This window comes from Solanum tuberosum, unplaced genomic scaffold, assembly GCF_000226075.1.
Source record: "Solanum tuberosum cultivar DM 1-3 516 R44 unplaced genomic scaffold, SolTub_3.0 scf00589, whole genome shotgun sequence".
NCBI classification, from domain to species: Eukaryota; Viridiplantae; Streptophyta; class Magnoliopsida; order Solanales; family Solanaceae; genus Solanum; species Solanum tuberosum.
Genome location: NW_006239511.1, coordinates 30,354 through 50,711, shown reverse-complemented (window position 1 = coordinate 50,711; position 20,358 = coordinate 30,354). Strand labels below are relative to the sequence as shown.

At 35.5% G+C, this 20,358-nt stretch overlaps 2 protein-coding genes and 1 non-coding gene across 6 annotated transcripts in view; 1 reads left to right on the top strand and 2 right to left on the bottom strand.

The window, feature by feature from the left end:
• Window positions 1-283: 283 nt before the first annotated feature.
• Window positions 284-356, bottom strand: TRNAF-GAA (transfer RNA phenylalanine (anticodon GAA)). The gene has a single exon. It is a non-coding gene; the product is annotated as a tRNA-Phe (tRNA).
• Window positions 357-3,099: 2,743 nt separating this feature from the next.
• LOC102602931 (dihydrolipoyllysine-residue succinyltransferase component of 2-oxoglutarate dehydrogenase complex 1, mitochondrial-like) lies at window positions 3,100-10,891 on the top strand. Its single transcript, XM_006365889.1, has 15 exons — window positions 3,100-3,239; window positions 3,322-3,381; window positions 3,485-3,559; window positions 4,718-4,778; window positions 4,860-4,887; window positions 7,173-7,243; window positions 8,124-8,198; window positions 8,278-8,333; window positions 8,415-8,459; window positions 8,568-8,849; window positions 8,952-9,046; window positions 9,602-9,692; window positions 9,779-9,889; window positions 10,050-10,244; window positions 10,336-10,891. Exons 2-15 carry the CDS (start codon window positions 3,343-3,345, stop codon window positions 10,525-10,527), a joined length of 1,416 nt encoding a protein of 471 aa, XP_006365951.1. The 5' UTR covers window positions 3,100-3,239; window positions 3,322-3,342; the 3' UTR covers window positions 10,528-10,891.
• Window positions 10,892-11,758: 867 nt separating this feature from the next.
• The window catches only part of LOC102602146 (UPF0505 protein C16orf62 homolog), a 38,875-nt gene continuing 30,275 nt past the window's right edge, over window positions 11,759-20,358 (bottom strand). For 2 of the 4 annotated variants that reach the window (XM_006365886.2, XM_006365887.2), the window contains exons 18-23: window positions 20,062-20,139; window positions 15,604-15,670; window positions 15,432-15,531; window positions 12,563-12,679; window positions 12,417-12,473; window positions 11,759-12,161 (exon numbers count right to left, since the gene is read on the bottom strand). In XM_006365886.2, the coding sequence (XP_006365948.1) occupies window positions 12,024-12,161; window positions 12,417-12,473; window positions 12,563-12,679; window positions 15,432-15,531; window positions 15,604-15,670; window positions 20,062-20,139 (557 nt within the window). In that variant the 3' untranslated portion in view covers window positions 11,759-12,023. The other 2 variants (XM_006365888.2, XM_015304666.1) reach the window with 2 other exon arrangements.

Below are 20,358 nucleotides of genomic sequence, written 5' to 3'. Positions count from 1 at the left end.
TTTGGCAATATTTTCTTTGAGAAAATAAATTTATTTAAAGATGAAGAAAATGACTTCCTTTTAATGAAATAGGGAAAATAAATTTCTTAAATAACATTTCAAGTTCATTGTTCCTTCCCCATCCCTTAACCATCCCAACTCTGAACCCTCACTCACTACCCCATTCCTCCCGCATAGTAATTTAATTTGCTAGATTACATATAAATAATATTGAAGAATACAATATAATGGAGAAAATTGTACAACTCAAGTTTCAACAAATAAAAAAAATCCAAAAATAAAATGAGGTGAACGTGGATCGAACACGTGACCTTCAGATCTTCAGTCTGACGCTCTCCCAACTGAGCTATCCCCGCTTTTGTTTTTTTTAACTACTTAATTTATAATATACCAATATTAGCAATGTCTATTTGCTGATAAAAGAAAAATGGATTATATTAATGGTTTTTAAGCAAATTCAAGTTCTCTTTTTCTCTGTCATTTTCATGGGAATTAATAAACTAAGTTATATAGTACTCTTAATATGTGTTATCTGGAGAAATATCAATAGAAATTTGGTGTTTAACATGTCCTTCGAGAAATTTTCCCTTTTATTTTCCACTGTATTTGTTGTATATGAGAAGAATGTCTTTTTTTCTCTTCAACAATTTTTTAATTTTAACTTTTCATATGACATATTTAAGACCACAATATTAAAAGATATTTTGATACACTTAATTTTTAATTTAAAACCACAAGGACATTAAAATGAATGTTGAAAATCGACAACAAGCTATTAAGATTTTTCGTAAATATCTCGTGTGGAGAGATTTTGATTTATCAAAAAGAGAAAAACTAATTTAAATAAATTCTATCACAAGGTCTTCACGAGAATCTAACCTAATAATCAAATGTCTTGCATTGCAGCGTCACAAATACAAGAAAGCTCACTTAGCTTGGCTACTTAGGTGCGCGAAGGCCTTGAATAGCAAGAAGCCAATTCTTGCATAGGTTGATGTCGAGTAGAGATAAAATGATATAATGTGGTGGGACAATAAAAATATAGTTGGTGGATGATTGAAAAGACATAAAAGTATATTTTTGGAGTTAATTAGTAAGCTCTGGAACAAGAGGAATTGGAAAATTATGTAAGTGATGAGAAATATAGTCAATAAAAATAAGGTTTAACAACTCAGTAATATCATTTCATTCTGTCAATTAAACTAGTTTGTTTGGGGAGATAGTCTTTGTAATATCTTATGAATTTTAAAATCAGATCATATCGTACCTAACAAATCAAGAGAGGTTAAGAGATTTTTAACTTCAAAACTTTAGGATTTGTAAAATGTACCACGGACCATAAATGGTGTTCGTAGATCAACTTCAGAAATTTGGTTTTTAATTAACTTGAGTTTCACAAGTTCAAACCACGGGTTGTGGATCAGATTATGGATTGTAAATTGGACTCGTGGAATGATGTGCAAGAAAACAGAACTATTGTTTCTACTGGTTCACTTTCACAGACACAGTCTACGGGCCATAGATGGAATCACATACTGTAGATTAGTCTCGTGGATTGAACTCAGAGGCTGAAATTTTAGTCTGAATTCGACGGATGGAATCTACGGACCGTCAATCATTCACAGACAATAAGTGACTCTCGTGGAAAGTTTTGACAATTTTTATTTTAAGATTAGTTTGGTCTTTCTCCTCTTTTAATTTCTATAATATGTCATTTTTTTCTATTCTAAGTGGGATTAGGGGGAACGGGCGACTAATACCACTCCCCCTATGCCAAACACTTAGAATTATCAGACAATGCAATCAAACTCTTCTTAAGCAAGAAACTAAGGTTCTGCATCTTCAAGCTTTAGCTCAAGAATTCCATCAGATATTTTCATTCCAAGTATGTAAGATTTTATCAACGAGTATTCTTTTACCCATTAAGTCTCAAAGAAAACCTAAGCATTCGTTCTTAGACTCGTGGCTAGATAGATTGCAGCTTTCCAATTAGTAGTTTGTCCGTCCTTCTCATTCGAGGACTTCATGAATTAGTTAGTAGTTAGACTTGTTGCTAGTTCTATTATTTGTTATAAGGTAGCTAAAGGTCATGTCCCAACATACTTGTTTTTCTCATTCTAGATAGTTGATGCTTTATTTAGACGTTAGTTATGCAGTTTCATGGATTTTTGAATTATTTTGCTCAGACTCATATTTAGTACATGTTTAGTTAACCATATTTTAGATTCCGCTCATATTTCATAAAATGCCAGATCAATTCATTAGCAGCATGTCAATACCAAGAGTCCACCTGGGGTCATTCGTGATCTTGATGCAGTCATACCTAAGGTGTAGACTCAGATCGAAAAGATTCATCTTCCAATTTTCCCTTCCTTCCAATTCCAATATTTTGGATTTTAGCTTCCCTCATTCCTTTTATTGAGCATAATGATGCGAATCGGGCTTGTTGTGCAAATTGGATCTAAACTTCAACACAAAATTAACAGCCACATGTTTTAGATGTTAGCTCCAACAAGGACAAGAGTAGTCTCAAGCTCTGACTTAAAATCAACTCTCCATTTTAGAAGTTTCATTAAATCGAAGTTTCATTTGCATGCTATAGATCGAAATAAAAAAATTTAAGCTATACATATTCCTATAATATTCTTCCAGAGTAAAATCAATAAAAATATGATGAGACTATACACCTTAATCTGGATAGCTCCTTTTATAGCCATAGTTCTCCCAATATTAGATCTTATCTTTTCAATTGAAGGTTTAATTATAAAATTTACCTATAATAGTTAACCGACAAGTCTCGACTAGTTTGACATGCTCTTTCTTTGAAAGACTCACCATCAATTTTCCGACTACCAACTCATAGGGCCGATGCTCTAGTTGTTATTGTTAGAGACAAAGATGAAAAATGAATAACAAAAAATGTAGATTGTTGGATCGATTTAACAAATGCTGAAAAATAGAATAGTAAAGTTGATTTGATTACAAACTTTGAGAATAAACAATGTATTAACCTAACTTGTTTTTATTTTTAAAAAAAAATTGAGGGTCAAATTTGAGACAAGTTGACATTTCTAGTTTATTCCCTCACCTCCTTCTGGAAGGCAAAAAGCAAAGAATAGTCTGAATAATAAGAAGAATAAAAAAGCAAAGCTGCTGTAGGCAGTACGAACTTGTTCTCCCTTAAGACTTTCCTTTCTCCTAAACCCTACTCCATTGATCTTCCTCCATTGATTCTTTAGGTCAAAAGCTTCTTCTCCTATGTATTGATTTTTCTGTAAGAGATCTACTTTATCGCCACCATCTAAACTTTTTTTTTAACAGGTTTAATAGACCAAATCTACGATGCTGGGCGTTTTAAGGCGCAAGGTTGCTTCTGCTTCGGTATGTTTTCTGATTTGTTTTTAAAGTTGTATACTTTGTTCGGAGCTTTATGATGAGTTGATGAAATGAATATGGCGATTTTTCTGTTTATTCTTTTGGGCAGGGTTTAGGGAAATCTATGTATGCAGTTCGACCTGCAGTGTCTACATCTAGAATTTCATCTGCTGCAACTGAAGAGGTAATGTCTATTTATAGCTGGATGTAAATGTAAATGTTTCTTATCTTATTGATTTTCAGTTTTTCGGTGGTCAAGTTTTTGTTAAATTCTATTATGGTACATTTTTACCTGAAATTCTTGCAATTTGAGGTGTGACATCTGGTCAGTTTTATACATTACTGAGCTAGCACCCAAGGTAATGATGCTTTACACAATTACACCTTTGAAATTCGAAGCTAGAGGTGTCAGAAATGTTACCACAGGGAGAACTGACGTAGTGGTCAATGAAGTGGGTTAAACAACATGATGTCTTAGGTTCAAATCCCAGCTAGAGGTGGGAGAAATGTTACCACAGGGAGAGCTGACGTAGTGGTCAATGAAGTGGGTTAAATAGCATGATATCTTAGGTTCAAATCCCAGCCAAGACAAAAACACGAGGCAGTTTCTTTCTATCTGTATTCCTTCCTTGGCAGTATGGAAAATCTATATCTATAAGGAAGTCTTGGAGGTCATCTGTCGTAGACTTGGTGGACAGAGTTACCTAATACTTATTACTAGTATACTTATTGCTGGTGGGAGGTGGAAAGTATCATATGGAATTAGTCGAGATGCGTGCAAGCTGGGTCGGACATTATGGTTATCGAAAAAGATGTTAATTATTGAGCTATCGGGTTTAAGTACTTGATGATCGTTTGTCAATAGTCTATCTTGGTCAATGAAATGACAACATTGTTTTGATAAAGAATATCAGGTTATCCAAACATGGAGTACTGTTCATCAAATTGATTTCCTTTAACTTAGTAGGTTTTTAGGTTGTTTTGCTAATTAGGTAAATTGGTTTGGAACTGTATGATGTCAGTCCTTAGACCTCACCTGCAGTTTACGTTACCATGTCTTTTTTCCTTCTACTTCTCGTATCTACTGTGATATTTCTAGCTTTCGGCTATGATTGTGTTTTAAATTAGGTAGTTTCCAGAATTCATGATATGATGTTTTGAGATAAACCATCTGATAGTTATCCAGGCAATATATATATTTTTTTGTCCTCTAATTCCGGGATGCTATTTGTCTTTTGGAATTCCAGTCTCATATATTGGACTGGCTATGCTCCTTCCTTTTGCTTGTATACTTTGTTCTATTTGAGATTTAAGGCATAACATACTTTTCACATGTCAACAGATATTACTTCTTCCTAGACAATGCGGTCATGCTCGGCATTTCAGTCATCTTGTTTTACCTGGTAATTGTGGTGGCTCAATCACAAAATTCAATATATTCATCTCATGTTGCTATTGTTATTAACTCCTAATTTGTGATACAGGATGCTCAGTGAACTTGAGGCCAGAAAGGTTAGTAACCATTTTCATTACTAAGAGACCTGCTTTGTAAAGGTGTATAGCATGAAAAAATGCACCATATGTTTCCTCCAATTAGCGTTCCCATTTTCCTCATAGGACAACCATGCTTTAGTTCTATGTTTGAGGTGAAACTAACAATTGTCTTTTTAATCTTTGCATATCTTAGTATTGTTGTTAGTATACAACTTGATCATTGTTTTTTGTCATTATACTTTACTAGAAGACCAGACCTTGTTTTTGGTGGCTGCCTATGTGTCTTCCTGTACATAAATGAGAAATCAAGAGCTGAGGCAGTTCGAGGCCTCACTTGTTTACATTAGGTTTAAGACGTCTTAATCTAAATGATTAAAATTTTGTCTCTAGATCTAAACACTAAATGATTAAGATTGTTTATTTTCTAACATCTGAATATGCATAATTTATTTATTTTGTAAAATAAAAAAAATCATTATTTGATATAAAAATGAAACATTTATGTTCGCTAGTGATGGTGAAGATGGTTTGTAGTGATAGTGGTGGTGGTAATGGTTGGTATTGGTGACTAGTAATAGTGGTGGTGAAAGTTGTGATAGTGAATGTCGTTGGTGTTACAGTGATTGTCATGATTGGTAGTGGTGGTGGTGGTTGTGATGGTGAAGTTGGTTGATGTTAGTAGTTAGCGGTGTTAATGTTGGTGGCGGAAGAATGTGTGGTGGTTGATGATGTGTTGGTAGTAGTTGGTGGCACTGATAGTTGTGATGGTGGAAGTGGTTGGTAGTAGGGATTGACTGTGGTGGTGGTAGTGGCTGATAGTGGTGGAATAGGTGACAACAACGGTGACAATGACGGTGGTGGTGGTACTTGGCAGTGATGCTAGTTGTGATGGTGGTAGAGATTGACTACTGGTGGTAGTGGTATTGGAGGTAGCGGTGGCGACAACGACAATGATGATGATGGTAGTCATAATGGATATAATTTTAATGATGAGGTGGTAGCGGCTGATAGTAGTAGTTGGCAGCGATGGTTGTAGTAGAGATGGCTGATGACGGTAGTGGTGGTGGTGGTTGTAATGACAAATATATGGTTAGAAGTGATGGCTGGTGATTGTGAATAGAGTGGTGAATATTATCCACACAAGAATACCTCTTAATGATATTAAGACTTTGTTTGATGAATAAGACCTATTCAGATCAATTAAGTGCTTAAATCTTAATGAAAACAAATGCACTTAATGACCTAGGTCTGAATCATAGTGCAAACAAATAAGCCTTGAGAAGGACAGCATTTTCATGGGCCCTAAAGAAAATAAGATCTACATGTTTCTATACATGATCTAAGTAGAACACTCCCTACTTCCTGTTTTATACTATAATAACTATACAATGGTGGAGGGCTTCCAAACACATTGTAAGCTATACTGGTGTTGAGAAATAATCAACCCCATGAATAGGGAATGTATAGTAATGCTATGCATGACCCAATATTGAATGTTGATAAGAATACAAACAAACAAACATAATTTGATTGCCTATAGATTAGTAAAATGACTTGCATTTTCACATTGTTGTTAGAAGAATATATTAATTTTTGAAGACTTGGAGATTGATAAGGAGAAGATCATATCATGATCTAGATTTGTATCTTAACTAAATTGAACTTTACTATTGGAAAAGTTGTGAATGATTTTATTGTGTTGGGATTTTCGGGATGGCCATAGGGGTGGGACTTCATCATACAATTACAAACTGAGAGTAAGGGAGTTTTATGATCATAGATCTGATAACTTTGTATGCCCAAAGAAGTCTTTGTACCCAAAAAACAAAAAAAGTTGATCTTGAAACAATAAAAGAAGTGGATCTTAAAAAGCAATATTAATCTGCTTTAGTGTGTGTATCTGTACATATATTATCTATTATTGCAGCAGTTGACCTGTATCAATAATGCAGAACTGACCACAAAGATATTTCACTTTTATACCCTTCAAGTCATTCTTAAATTGTAGTTTAAAGAAAGGAAAACAGAATAAAATGCTGGATATGCAGTAAAATAACTGAAATCATTTTCGACTATTATTCTCCCATTTTCATCACCAACTGTATAACAAAAGATGAGATAATACGCCTTGAAGTATGTGCACGCTTTCTTAAGCTGTACCCTGTTATGATGTAATTCTTTCTTTGGTGGATGTTAGTGAGTAAAGAGCAAGCGAAATTGATGATTATGTTGCATTTTGCTGCTTCTACTTTTTTTGACTCTCCTTTTTTGTTGGTCCACATGAATTATTTTGCTGTCTGCAGGGAATCTGTGGGTAATCTTCACTCAAGTCTATCACAACAGATTTGCATCAGGCCTTTTTGTTCAAATAGTGGTATATCTTCTATAATAGTGATTAACCTTGTCTTGAATCTTTTTATTAATGCTGCATCTGCTAATGTACAACATGTAGCTATTTAAAATTAAAATGTCTTCTCTAGTTTTTGTCACCTGAAATGATTATTACCTATTCATAATCTTTGAGAAGATACCGTTTCCTTTTCTGTTTTAGTATTGAGATATTAGTTCTTTTGTTATTTCCATTGTGATCTCTAACTTTTAACATGTTAGTCGCGATAATCTGCAAATTCCTATTTAAGATTGAATGATTAATTTGCATAATCTATCTAAACATACAGAGATAGCTACTTGGAATGGGGGTGAAGTTATGTATTCATTTAAAATTTAAAATTGATTTATACTCCATATGTTGTGAAATGATGGATTGGTTGGATGTTTACTCTTATTCATCTTCCTGTTTCCATTTCTAGTCTTCCCTTCAGTGCTATCCCTTTTAGTTCTTCTATTGGGCTTGGTTGGGATTAAATATGAATACACAGGAACATTAGGACGTTTACCCTTCTATTTTCATTATTAGTACATGAATTCAGCTGATGGATATTTTGAAATACGTTAATCCAAAGTGGAGGGATCAGCTATACTTGTACTGCAATAATGGAGTTTAATGATGACTACCAGTGTTATGTCTAGCAAGTTCATTATAGACACTTTTAACCCATGTATTCATTGTGTGCACAAGTAGTTGTCTCTCAATTGTTGAATGAATGACCATCAGTGAGATGACTGACAATTTTATTAATAGTTCAGAAATTGCTTAAATTGCCGTGTCCTACTGTGCTCAATTGTCTCTGCAATGTAATACAATTACTAACATTTTGTGCCTTTCTTTTGCCTCATTTGTATTTCTGCCAAAGGTGATCTGGTCGAAGCTGTTGTTCCTTATATGGGCGAATCCATAAGCGACGGCACACTGGCTAAATTGCTGAAGAGTATGTTTTTTGTTATTGTGTCCACAATTTTTATTTTTTTTATAACTTGGTTATATTAATCTCAATTCTTTTTGTGCAGATCCTGGTGACAAAGTAGAAGTTGATGAGCCAATTGCTCAGATTGAAACAGATAAGGTATTTGAACATGTTTAACTAATTAACTCCAATTTTTTTTTATGGGTTTCTGTGGAGGTTAATGGCTTACATGTCATCCAGGTAACAATTGATGTAACCAGTCCTGAAGCCGGTGTAATCCAAAAGGTAGAATATCGTTTTAATACTGGAACTCTTCATTTTCTTCCCCAGGTTTCTTATTTATTTGTTATTTTGATATCAATGGATTTTGCATTTGCTTTTGAACATTGATAGTTTGTAGCTAAGGAAGGAGACACTGTGGAACCAGGCTTCAAGGTTGCTATCATTTCAAAATCTGGTGAGGGTGTGGAGAGTGTAGATCATGTTGCTCCGTCTGAGAAGCCATCTGAAAAAGAAGCTCTGAAGCCAACTTCTCCCATTCAAGAGAAAAAGGAGGAAGAGATGAAACCCAAAGTTGAGACAGCTCCTGTGAAGGAGAAGTCTAAGGGAACTTCACCGCCTCCTAAACGGTCTGCTACAGAACCCCAACTTCCACCTAAAGAACGGGAAAGACGAGTAAGTCTCTTAGACTTTTGAAAGCTTCTTGTCACGACACTATTCATTTGAGCATCTGTCTCAATTACTGAGTAGCAACATCTGAATCCCTCATGATGATAGGTTCCCATGACTAGGCTCAGGAAAAGAGTTGCCACTCGATTGAAAGATTCTCAGAACACATTCGCATTGTTGACTACATTCAATGAAGTTGATATGTAAGTTTGGATTGTTATTTGATAAACAAATTTGTGAGTTTCTTTGTCATATGTTGTTGCTTAACCCTACTGTTATCAGAAAGATAACCAAGTCCTCTGACAACTTGATCTATGTTGCATGGATTTATGTAAGGGTACATATTCAGTATGTGTCCGGTACTGATGTGTTAATTTTTGCCAACTTTGTATTTTGAAGAATCCACATGAAAAACCATGCTCATATCACACCCGTTTGACATGGGTACACCAATGAAAATGGAAGGGTCCATATATGATGTAACAGGTTTTTTAGATGAGTAAAACTGGTTTACTTGAGTGATTTAGAAGGTCCAAATCTTAGTACTTCTTTCTTTTTGGTGATATTTTTTTGTAGCTAGTGACATTTGAGGTTATAACTTAAGCATCTTTCTCAAGTTAATATCCTGTAAGCAGACTGTTTCTGTTCTTCTGATACATTATAGATGTAGGAGCCATTTGTCATACCCCATGAAGTGAAGCTACACACTCATTATATAAGTAAGTTGTATTCACTTTCTTCCATCTTTCTTATTGAAGGACAAATTTGATGAAGCTCCGATCTGAGTACAAAGACACGTTTGTTGAAAAGCACGGTGTGAAGTTAGGACTCATGTCTGGATTTGTGAAGGTATGAAAAGCATCCATGTTGATAATATTTTTAATATATTTTTGTTGACTAACTACAATGGAAAAGATCTTAATACTAAATTTCAGGCAGCAGTTAGTGCACTCCAGAATCAACCTATAGTTAATGCAGTTATTGACGGTGATGACATCATATATCGGGACTATGTAGACATCAGTATAGCTGTTGGCACCCCAAAGGCATGAGCACCCCTCTCTTTGACTCAATATTTTGAATTAAATTGACAGTTTATAGACAACCTGTAATCTGATGGCTCGAATTTGTCCTTCTACCTGCTTTTGAGACCCTACTCTTTGTGTTTATTTGCCAATGTTCAACTTTCCTTTTCCAATTGTTCAGGGTCTGGTTGTCCCTGTTCTCCGCGACGTTGACCGAATGAATTTTGCTGAGATAGAAAAGACAATAAACGAGCTTGCTAAGAAGGCAACTAATGGAACCATCTCTATTGATGAAATGGCTGGAGGATCGTTTACAATATCCAATGGTGGTGTGTATGGAAGTCTTCTAAGTACCCCCATCATAAATCCTCCTCAGGTACTTGTCCTTATTGAGACAACATGGCTTGAACTTTGAAATTTCCCAGTAGAGCTATCTGACGATTGATGTTTGTTGCTTGACTTTGTAGTCTGCTATCTTGGGAATGCATTCAATAGTGAATCGCCCAATGGTTGTTGGAGGCGACATTGTCTCAAGACCAATGATGTACATTGCGCTGACATATGATCATAGGCTGATTGATGGAAGAGAGGCAGTATACTTTTTGAGAAGGATTAAAGACGTGGTAGAGGATCCACGTCGCCTGCTCCTTGATGTTTGAAGATAAGATATACAACCATCTCTGGCTTTTGATTTGACTTTTTGTGGTATACCCAAGTGTTTGCGCAAGCTAAAAACCAGAAAATAAACGTTCGTCAAAGTTATTGAGGCCTTTGACATTGCTTTTGTCCCTGATTATTTAACCAAGTTGCAAACATCTATACTTGAGACATACAAATAGAGATATGTAACAATTCCCTGATTCATACTTTCCAGAACTCTATACTTTTTCACATGATGCCCAAGGAGGGATAATTTATTGCTCGAATATATTTCACACCTTGAACTGTTTTTATGCATTTTGGTTTCATGTTATGCAGTGACTCTTGTATTTGTCTTCTTGATTTGAAGCAAAACCCTTTTTTAGAACTGTACTGATAACCCTGATTGGAATTCACTTGTGTTTCAGATTCATCCATACAACAATTATTGGTTATGTTACGTGGCAATTCATTATGTTCATATCGATCTATTATGTGCTCCTCCATCTAGCATTGAGTATAACTCATACATAACTGTCTTAACTCTACCATATTTTTTGGAACAATCACCAAGTCTTTTTTTTAAAAAAAAAAACTATGGATCTATTATTAGAGATGAAATGTGCAATGTATTGTTGAAAAATATTCATAGGTCCCAAGCCCGTCTAAGAAAGGTCTCTTCCCTCTTCCATGTCAAGAGAAAAAGAATGTTGCTTGATTGAGGATAGCATTTTACGGCCACATGAATTTGAGGGTAAAGAGCTCGCGATATCCGTTGATTTAATCTTTCGAGCAATTAGCGGAAAAAAAGGGTTAAGGGTTATACTATGTAAGTCTACTTTTCATACAATTTTGTTTTAAATTGATCATTTTTATTATATTTAGTTCAAGACTACCAAGTTAAAGGATATTTTTTGATATATGTTACATCTTTAATTTAAAACCATGTCAAATATTCTCCTTCGTACCAAAGGCGCTACCATTTCTTCGGAAATTTCCAAATAATCTGTAAGAAACTTTAAACTTTTGCAAAACAACAAAAAAAAAAGTTGTTTCTATCTTTTTGAAGGTTTACTCTATTTTATTTTATAAAAAAAACATCTAAACAGACGGCGTTCACACACTTGGTTCATTTTGCCGAGTTGATGTTTTTCTCCAGTTGGGCAAGTGAAGTAAAATTTGACAAAAAGTAATTTCCTTTTAACAACAGTAAATCCAAATACATATTGGTTTCCAAAGAATTAAAACTGATTGACAACACAAACAAATCAATGAACTTTCCCAGGCAAACTATAGAATACACGATCGTCGAAGTGAATAAATCTAAGTAGAAAATCGAAATGAAGAAACACTAGACATAAAAACCTACTCTCGAACACCGGAGAAATTTAAATTATGATAGATATCAACTTGATGAAGGAAAAAAAATGATAGATGCTTAACTTAAGAACAAAATATGACTACAGTGACAAAGTAAGCTACACCACTTTTGCAGAACATGTTATTTTCCTGCTTTTTACGACTCTCCCCTTTGCAAAAATCCACGGTTGTTGAGAAACTTGATTGTAGATTGAAGATATTTGTTGTTAGAGCTCAAAGATAGCTTGGCAGTTTCGACCAGCTTGGAGCAAATTTCTGATGCTCCTTGACATACCTACTTAACAAGCATTCTAGGATTAAACAACAGAACTTTGACTATTTACTTGCATCAAACCTTACAAACAATCCAACATTTTAACGTCCATCCATAAGAGATAGGAAGATTTGAAAAAAGCTTTCTCTTTCGTTATTGGTACTGGTACTAACTTGAATGTCTTGGAGATTAGGTGCAGTTTTATATACCAACCAGGATGACAGGTCCTTCAGTCAATGATTTCAGGAAAAAAGCACACAAAGAACTGTGACTTACTTCAAAAGAAGATGCAACAGCATTGCAAGCATCAAGTGCGAGATTTCCTCGGGCAGCCTTCAAAGACAGTATTCAGATTTAGCTTAATAACGGGCCCCTAATTCTTTTATCTTTCATGGAAGAGCAAAGGATAAGCAAGGTGTTACCTGTATTGGTTCTTGTAAAACAGTATCGATTAAGCTCTGAAGAAGAACAGTAGAAAATGAAAAAAGCTCTTGCAGATATTGTTGATCACAATAGAACAAAGAGTCATTGCCCATAACCTGGATGCATGATAAATCAATATTGAGAGGCTAAAGCACTAGGACACTTGCGAAAGAAAGATGAAAAATATATAGATATCCAATCAAGGGAATGAAAAACTAGTAAGAGAATGAAGGCGGTTCCTTTTTTAGGATAATCTTTCACGTATCCACCATTTATTAACATAGTACCAGAAACTGCAAGTTGTTATGCCCATAACAATAATTGTAACTGCCAATCTGACCTTTCTCAAAAGAAAAAATATATTTATAACAGGCATTTCTTCCAGTAAATGAAATGCCCACATGTATAGTTTCTCATTCCACCCATAAATAAAATGGTTGCATGTAGGACGATCTTACATGATGAAATGTCATACACACCTTGTTTTTATCAAGTTATACAGTATACTCGTGCACCATTCATCCTACACACCCGCTGTAAGGGGTGCCCAAGATATTGCCGTAGAAAGCAAACTTTTAGAACTATCTCGGTGAGAAAATAAGAGAAGAGAAGAGTGATGACCTGATGTATACAAGACACTTGTTTATAGATGTCAAACACAACAAACATGATAATTTATTGACATAAGATTGGCTCCTCAAAACTGGGAGTCAACCTTACATACAAAAGTGAGCACATATGGAGAACTCGTATTCCTTGTCATCTCGTAAGGAATCTAAGAGATCAAAAATAGGAACATGATCTTCTAAATACATCCCTCTACACCAGAAGTAAAAAGAGCTAGACATTTCATTTTCAATTTCTGTACTATACTATCTTCAAAAAACATCCCTTGTTCCTTTCCTCACAAATTTCTCCACCAGATACAAGCTTGAGAATTGAATATTCTCCACCCCCCCCCCCCCCCCCCACAACCACCACTGCGACCAGATTGCCAATTACTACAATCAACTACTATCACTGTTAGACAATCACCACTATCCGCCACCATTATATATAAGACAGCCAACATAATCATCCGCAACCATCATTAGCTATCACTATCATCCACCGTCACCAACTATCACCATTAACCACCACTTCCTGCCACCACTAGCTCTTACCCTCAACACCTCCAGTAGCCAACACCATCCTTAATTGACACCCACAACCACCACCGCTAGCCAGCACTACCACCAACCATCTTATGATTTTTTAAAAATATTTTATTGATTTAGCGTTAGATTGATTTGGTATTTTATTAAATTTTATATTAACTTATTTTTAAATGTTTTTGTAAAATAAACAATCTTAATTATTTAGTGTTCAAGTCTTAATACAACAATAGAAAATGTAACAAACCCTGTATAATTTCATTCCCACAAGTGGATCTAAAGAATTGAATATTTCCCCCCCCCCCCCCCCTCCCACATAACATCTTTCTGCTAGCTCCTAACCTCGCCACAGTTCTCAGAAACAGTGTACTTGATTTAAGCATAAAATATCAAATCCAAAGAAACCTACAATGTAAAAGCAGGTGTTGCTGCGATCTCCTGTTGTTGCATTAACAACATTAATGATACTACATTTTTTTCTTTAGATTGTCTAATGCCAAAATAGCATCCTATACTGCATATGACATAGAAAACTCCACCATCCTTGAAGCTCTAGATCTTCATAATGATTTCCAATCGGTTATTGCTTCTACACATTGAACAGAACTGAACATGATAGTATGACTTCACTGTGAAGTATTTACTAGATCACCCTTCCAAAATCTGAAAATCATCCTCTCTGAACTGTGTGGGAAGAGGGATGTATAACCTCTGGGAGAATGTTTTACCTCTTCAAATTCCCAACCCTGTAAGGGTCTTACAAGAATAATCTCAAGACACCTGCACACCACCACTTTTATGGACCTCCGCACCATGATCTTGTCACTCATAACAGAATAAATTTGGGAAGCCTTCTTTAGATGTGGTGTCACCATAAGATACATCAAGCCAGAACCGTATTCAGTTTACAGTTCTCACATAGAATCCAATACGCTTTGAAAAGATCAAATACCCTTCATAATCCATTTGCCGTCCCCATAAGTAGTTGTCACCTCCTTAACATTCATATCAGTCACAACTCACATCCATACTTCACCCAAATCACTTTCTTCCCATAGGATTCTCCTCGCATGTGAATCTCCTAAACTGTCTTCCCATAGTAAAAGTATCTAATGTACGAAGAGCTAGCTCATCCAGATGACGGGAATGAATCATTTCATTCAAACTATCTCATTCTTAATAAGCTGACTTTAGCAGGAATATAATGTTTTCCTACTTGGCTACAGCTGATGCATTCACAGCAGTGACACCTATGCCTTGGATCAAATTCATCTCTAATCATCACTAGTGTAAATGTTAGATGTGGCTGCTATAAAAAGTAATATTTCCAAGAGAAGGAGAATAGCCATCCTGTCTGCTAAGCTGGATAACAGGATATCAACGTGCTTGATTTACATACTTAATCAGAAAGGACCTGAGCATATCGGAGTAGATACTGAAAGTTGATGATGCAGAGCATCTTTAGGGAAATGTTCCCTGTCTTGAGAATATATATAACACTCCAAACCTCAATATTTCCAAGACTAAATCTGCTAGGGACTAATAATAACTGCAGGAAGGTTACCTACATAAATCATCTTTAATTGCTTTAGCACAAATGATATCCTTCTAAAAGTTTAACCACATACTAATTGTTTCCTTGCATGGAATACTATACATCTGAAAATTGATGTAATGTACAACCAAGTTCATAATTATATAACAGCAGGAATACCTCATCATGTATTGCATGGTACAGGAGATTATTCTGGGACAATGCAGCAACTGTTAAGATGAGTGCACATAACACCTTTGCCTTCATACTTGGCAGCATCCTATAACCCAACAATAGAACATTAATAGAGAATGGAAGGGAAATGATAAAAGAAGATATAAGGATGTCTCACCATGACAAGGAGCTGAGGATGGAAAACATATTCCTGGGGATGCTAGTGACTCCTCGCTCAATGTTACCTAGAATGAAAATCCAGGAGATAAGGCAGTGCCATAAAGCTCATTGGAAGTATAACTTGATCTTCTATCGAAACTTTTTGACATCTAAACATCTTAGCACACTTGTATCAATATCTTTTTGCTTATATTAATTATTAGCTAGGAAGATGTCCTAACTCAATTTACTTTTCCATAAACTTCAGCAGAAAATCGATTAATTCTTATCAAAAAAGAAAATTCACTTTATGCAGTTCTTTGACAACATTCTAGGACCTTACGCATTATCAAATTATTTGTTCCCAATGCCAAATATATATCCAAATTAGATACCAACTGTGGCCAATCTTATAAAAATGCTTATAAAGATGAGCAAAGCAAATTGGATACCAACTGTGGCCAATCTTATGCAAGTACTTATAAAGATGAGTAAAAAAGGAACACGTTCATCTCAAAGAGTTCAACAACTCCATGACTGGCAGCATAATTTCTACAAAATATAGAACCATAACTGATTGAAAACTATCTTCATCACATTAAAAGCTCTATATTTCCATTTCAGAGTTACCAAGAGACATTTCATGATCTAACTCCACAACTTTTGCCTTCTCCATCAATGAGTTTCAGTGACCATCCGATCTAGTAGTACTCTCTAGTCTCACTTTACACAAGACACTAGACCCTCACTATTAAGAATATTGTAAACAATATCGTTAATCAATTAGGAATAGTCCAATTAATTAGATTGATTCTTTCCTGTTTTGGCACTTGTACATTCACTATTTGAATTACAATAGCTTGAAGGAATAATTAAGCTGACTTGTCACTCAATTCTTCCTTTCTTGTCTTATTTTTCTAACATGATATCTGAGCATTGGTGAGAAAATGTTGATTGATACTAATAGGTTAATTACAGGAGTAGCATGATAGTGTATTGAATGTAATTGATTATGTGATATTGTCTTTCCTTATTTAGTCTTAGCACTCATGGTATAAAAACCCATTCTCATGGGTTGTATATTCATAAAGAAATACAAAGAAGCCTTTTCTTCTTCTTTAAATCTTCATGGTGCTCTGGTCTATCCCAATTACTGTTACCGATGTTGCACCCCCATATAAAAGTTTCCACGCTCCAGATGTCCTGCCTTGGATGTGAGGTGGGTGTTGAAGAGTCCCACATTGAGTTAAAAAGGGATGAGTGGTCTCCTTATAGCCTTGCGCAATCCTCCCCTCATCAGCTAGCTTTTGAGGTTGAGTTAATTTCAAGATTCATTTCTTTACATGATATCAGAGCCATTGTTGCCTTTTTGAGGTGAGTTATCTCCCTCACAGCACTAGGGTTCCGTATTTATCAAAGAGGTCAAGTTTTCTCTTTCTTGGTTGGCTGTCTGCATCACAATCTCCTTCCGATCAGTTCCTTTTGGAATTGTTTTTTTCTCCATTGGGTTGCTGGAACATTCCGAGCCTATTCCTACCAGCTTTGATTTATTTTGGCTACCATAATTAGGGTTCCGGAGTGGCAGCTACTTTTAATGTGAGATCTACTTCTCTAACAAATTTTTCCGATTTTTTTTCCATCTCTCAGTTCAAAGGCTTGTTCGGAGTACATACCTACCGATATTTATTTTTTACCGATCACCAAAATTAGGGTTCTGACCCAACAACTAGCTTTCCAACGACTTCTCCCAGAAATATTTTTCAGATCTCAGGTCGAAAACCTATTCCGACCCTTCCAATCCAAGTTCTAGAAGATTTGGTCCAGCCGTTCAGGCATAATTTTTCCGGCTAGATCAGGCAGATTCTATCTCAGGAAGGTTATTGTTTATTTCTGAATATCCGTGCTCAATTTTTGACACCAAGGATCATTACTTGTTCAAACTATGGGTGATACAAAAATAGATAATAATTCTGTCTCAAATTAGTGCTGTAAAATTGGATGTTTCAGAATATTTATCTTCTCCGTTTAGTAGTTCTATGAACTCTCATGGGATCATTAATCAAACATTTTACCCTTATACATCTCAACAAAGTGGGACAACTGAGAGGAGGAATAGGCATCTTATTGAGACTGCTCGCATACTACTCATACAATCTCATGTTACATTACATTTTTGGGGATACAGTTCTCAAATCTTATTATCTTATTAATTGTATACTTTTCTCAGGTATCTCTAAATCAAGTTCCATATGCTGTTTTGTTTCGCTATTCATCTTGTTCTCTCTTCCACCTCATGTGTTTGGAAGTGTGTGTTTGGTCAATAACTTCACTCCGAGAAAAGACAAGTCAGCCAATCATGTTCTTAAGTGCACATTTTAGGTTACTCAAGTGTGCAAAATGTATAGTGACATTACTCACTTGACGTCCAGTGGTACCTTATGTATGTTGATTTCACATTGTTGAATGCAACCATACTCAACTCTCCTCTTCTGACAACCTAAACATTTTTTAGGTGTTACCAGCTCCATGTTTGGGGAATTCTGTCATTATCTTTCCTTCATCTTGTCTCACAATTCAACCATCTATAGTTCACCGCCCACAGTCCATCATCTACAACTTCACTACTCTTGATGTGAGCATGTAACATCAGATCCAAATGATTCACGTCCTGTATCAGATCCTTCAACTTCTACAGACTCTTCTCATAGTCGACTCTTTGAACTTTGGAGAAGTATTTGATCCACTCGTAACCTCAACCCCCTTTATACATGTTTGAGTTGTCATTGGCTCTCATCAGCTCATTATGTCTTTGTGCCATGTTTAACCTATGTTTTAATCCTCATGTCTACAGGTAAAACAGTCTCTCACCCTGGATTTCAACTTGTACTAATGAGGAGATATCTGCTTTACCCAATAATAGTACTTGGGATCTTGTTTCTCATCCGGGTGAATTTGAATTGGTTGTCCGCAGGTTTATATAGTCAAATAGTCCAGGTGATCAAACAGATAGACTTAAGACTTGCCTTGTGACCAAAGATTACATTCAGATATTTGGGCTTTGATTACAATGATACTTTCTCACCCGTGCAAAAATAATATATTTTCATCTTTTTACCATCCATGGTGATATTTGTCATTGACCTCCTTATTTAGTTGGACATTAAGAATGTTTTTCTCCATGATGATCTTGAGGATTGAGGTTTATATAGAGAAACCACCTGACTTCGTCGCTCAGGGGAGTTCAGTTGCCTTGTTCACTTATTGCGACGATCACTTTCTCGTCTAAAACAGTCTCCTCAAGCCTGATTTGGTAAGTTCATCACAATTATGCAGGAGTTGGCATGAATGTGCAACTGATCATTATGTGTTTTATAGGGTATTCTTCTCTAAGTCTTTGAATCAACTTAGTGGGTTATGTTTGATATAGTCATTATTGGCAATGATCAAGATGGTATCACTGGATTGAAGCAATATCTCTTTCAGAACTTCCAAACTAAGGGTCTCCTGGATTGAAGTATTTTCTAGGTATTGAGTTTGCTCTGTCTAAGTCAGGTATTGTCAATTCACAACAGAATATGTCCTAGACATTCTTGAGGAGACGGGAATAGCAGGCTGTAGACAGTCCCATATGGAAGGGCTCTTGCTCAATTCACACTCTTATGGACCCAAATGCTAAGCTTCTGCCAAGATAGGGGAGCCCCTTAGTGATCCTGAAAGATATAGGTGACTGGTTAGTATGCTGAACTACCTTGTAGTGACTGGACCTGACATTGTTAATCATCTAAGTGTTATAAGTCTATTTATGGACTGTCCAAGTGCTAGTCATTGGAATGTAATTGTTCATATTTCTTCTATATGAAAAAGGACTACCTTTTGAGGATCAAAGTCATGCTCAGATCATAGGATACATAGACGTGGATGGGCAGGATAACCTTCTTATAGACGATCTACGTTTGGATATTGTGTTCTAGTAGGAGGTAATTTGATATTTTAGAAGAACAAGAAATAGAATGTAGTTTCTCAAGCTAGTGCAGAAAAAATAAAATCAGGCAATGGTTGCGGGAAACTTGCCAACTAATTTGGATCAAACAGTTGATCAAAAGTTAGAATTTGGAGATATCAATCAAATGAATCAAGCTTCGATTCATATTGTATCAGATCTGGTTTTCTATACCAGGACTAAACACTTCCTCCTCTAGAGGTTTCCTACTTTATTAGAGCATTTTAGACCATGGTCATTGGGATTTCGGAAAATTTCAGACTTGTTCTGATTTGTTCTAGCCCACTACATATATCTATATGCAGTTTGTTCAAATTAACTCTTCACACTACAGGTTCACCAGGTGGCAATTCCCAAGCAGTTGATATTACTATGTCTTGCTTACAACATGCTGTGCTAAGTTCCAAGATGACAAGACACAAAGACATAACGAAGGACAAGCAAAATAGAAGAATTGAAGAGGAACAGATCAAAAACCTGGAATCATAACAATAAGACTGCAAAATTTGCATAATGTTGATTGAAACCCATCAATGTCCTTGGGAATCCTTGAGCCTGCAGATAATGGTATTACAATTTGTGAGAAATATAGGAAAATAATATTATTGAATCGTTGTTGTGTCTACATTATTACATTGAGATCCTATTTATAGACACTAGAATACAATCCTTTACCAAGTAGGATACTATTTACTATTCCTGTTTTTATTTCTATTTCTATTCATATTCTAAATAGGATTGTATAAACCTATTCCTATTCTAATAGGATTGTAT

Bases quoted from the DNA above. Each gene is read 5' to 3' on its own strand.
- LOC102602931 (XM_006365889.1), top strand. From the start codon at position 3,343: ATGCTGGGCGTTTTAAGGCGCAAGGTTGCTTCTGCTTCG. The intron at 8,460-8,567 runs GTAGAATATCGT...GAACATTGATAG, and splicing joins AAGCCGGTGTAATCCAAAAG to TTTGTAGCTAAGGAAGGAGA. The intron at 8,850-8,951 runs GTAAGTCTCTTA...TCATGATGATAG, and splicing joins CTAAAGAACGGGAAAGACGA to GTTCCCATGACTAGGCTCAG.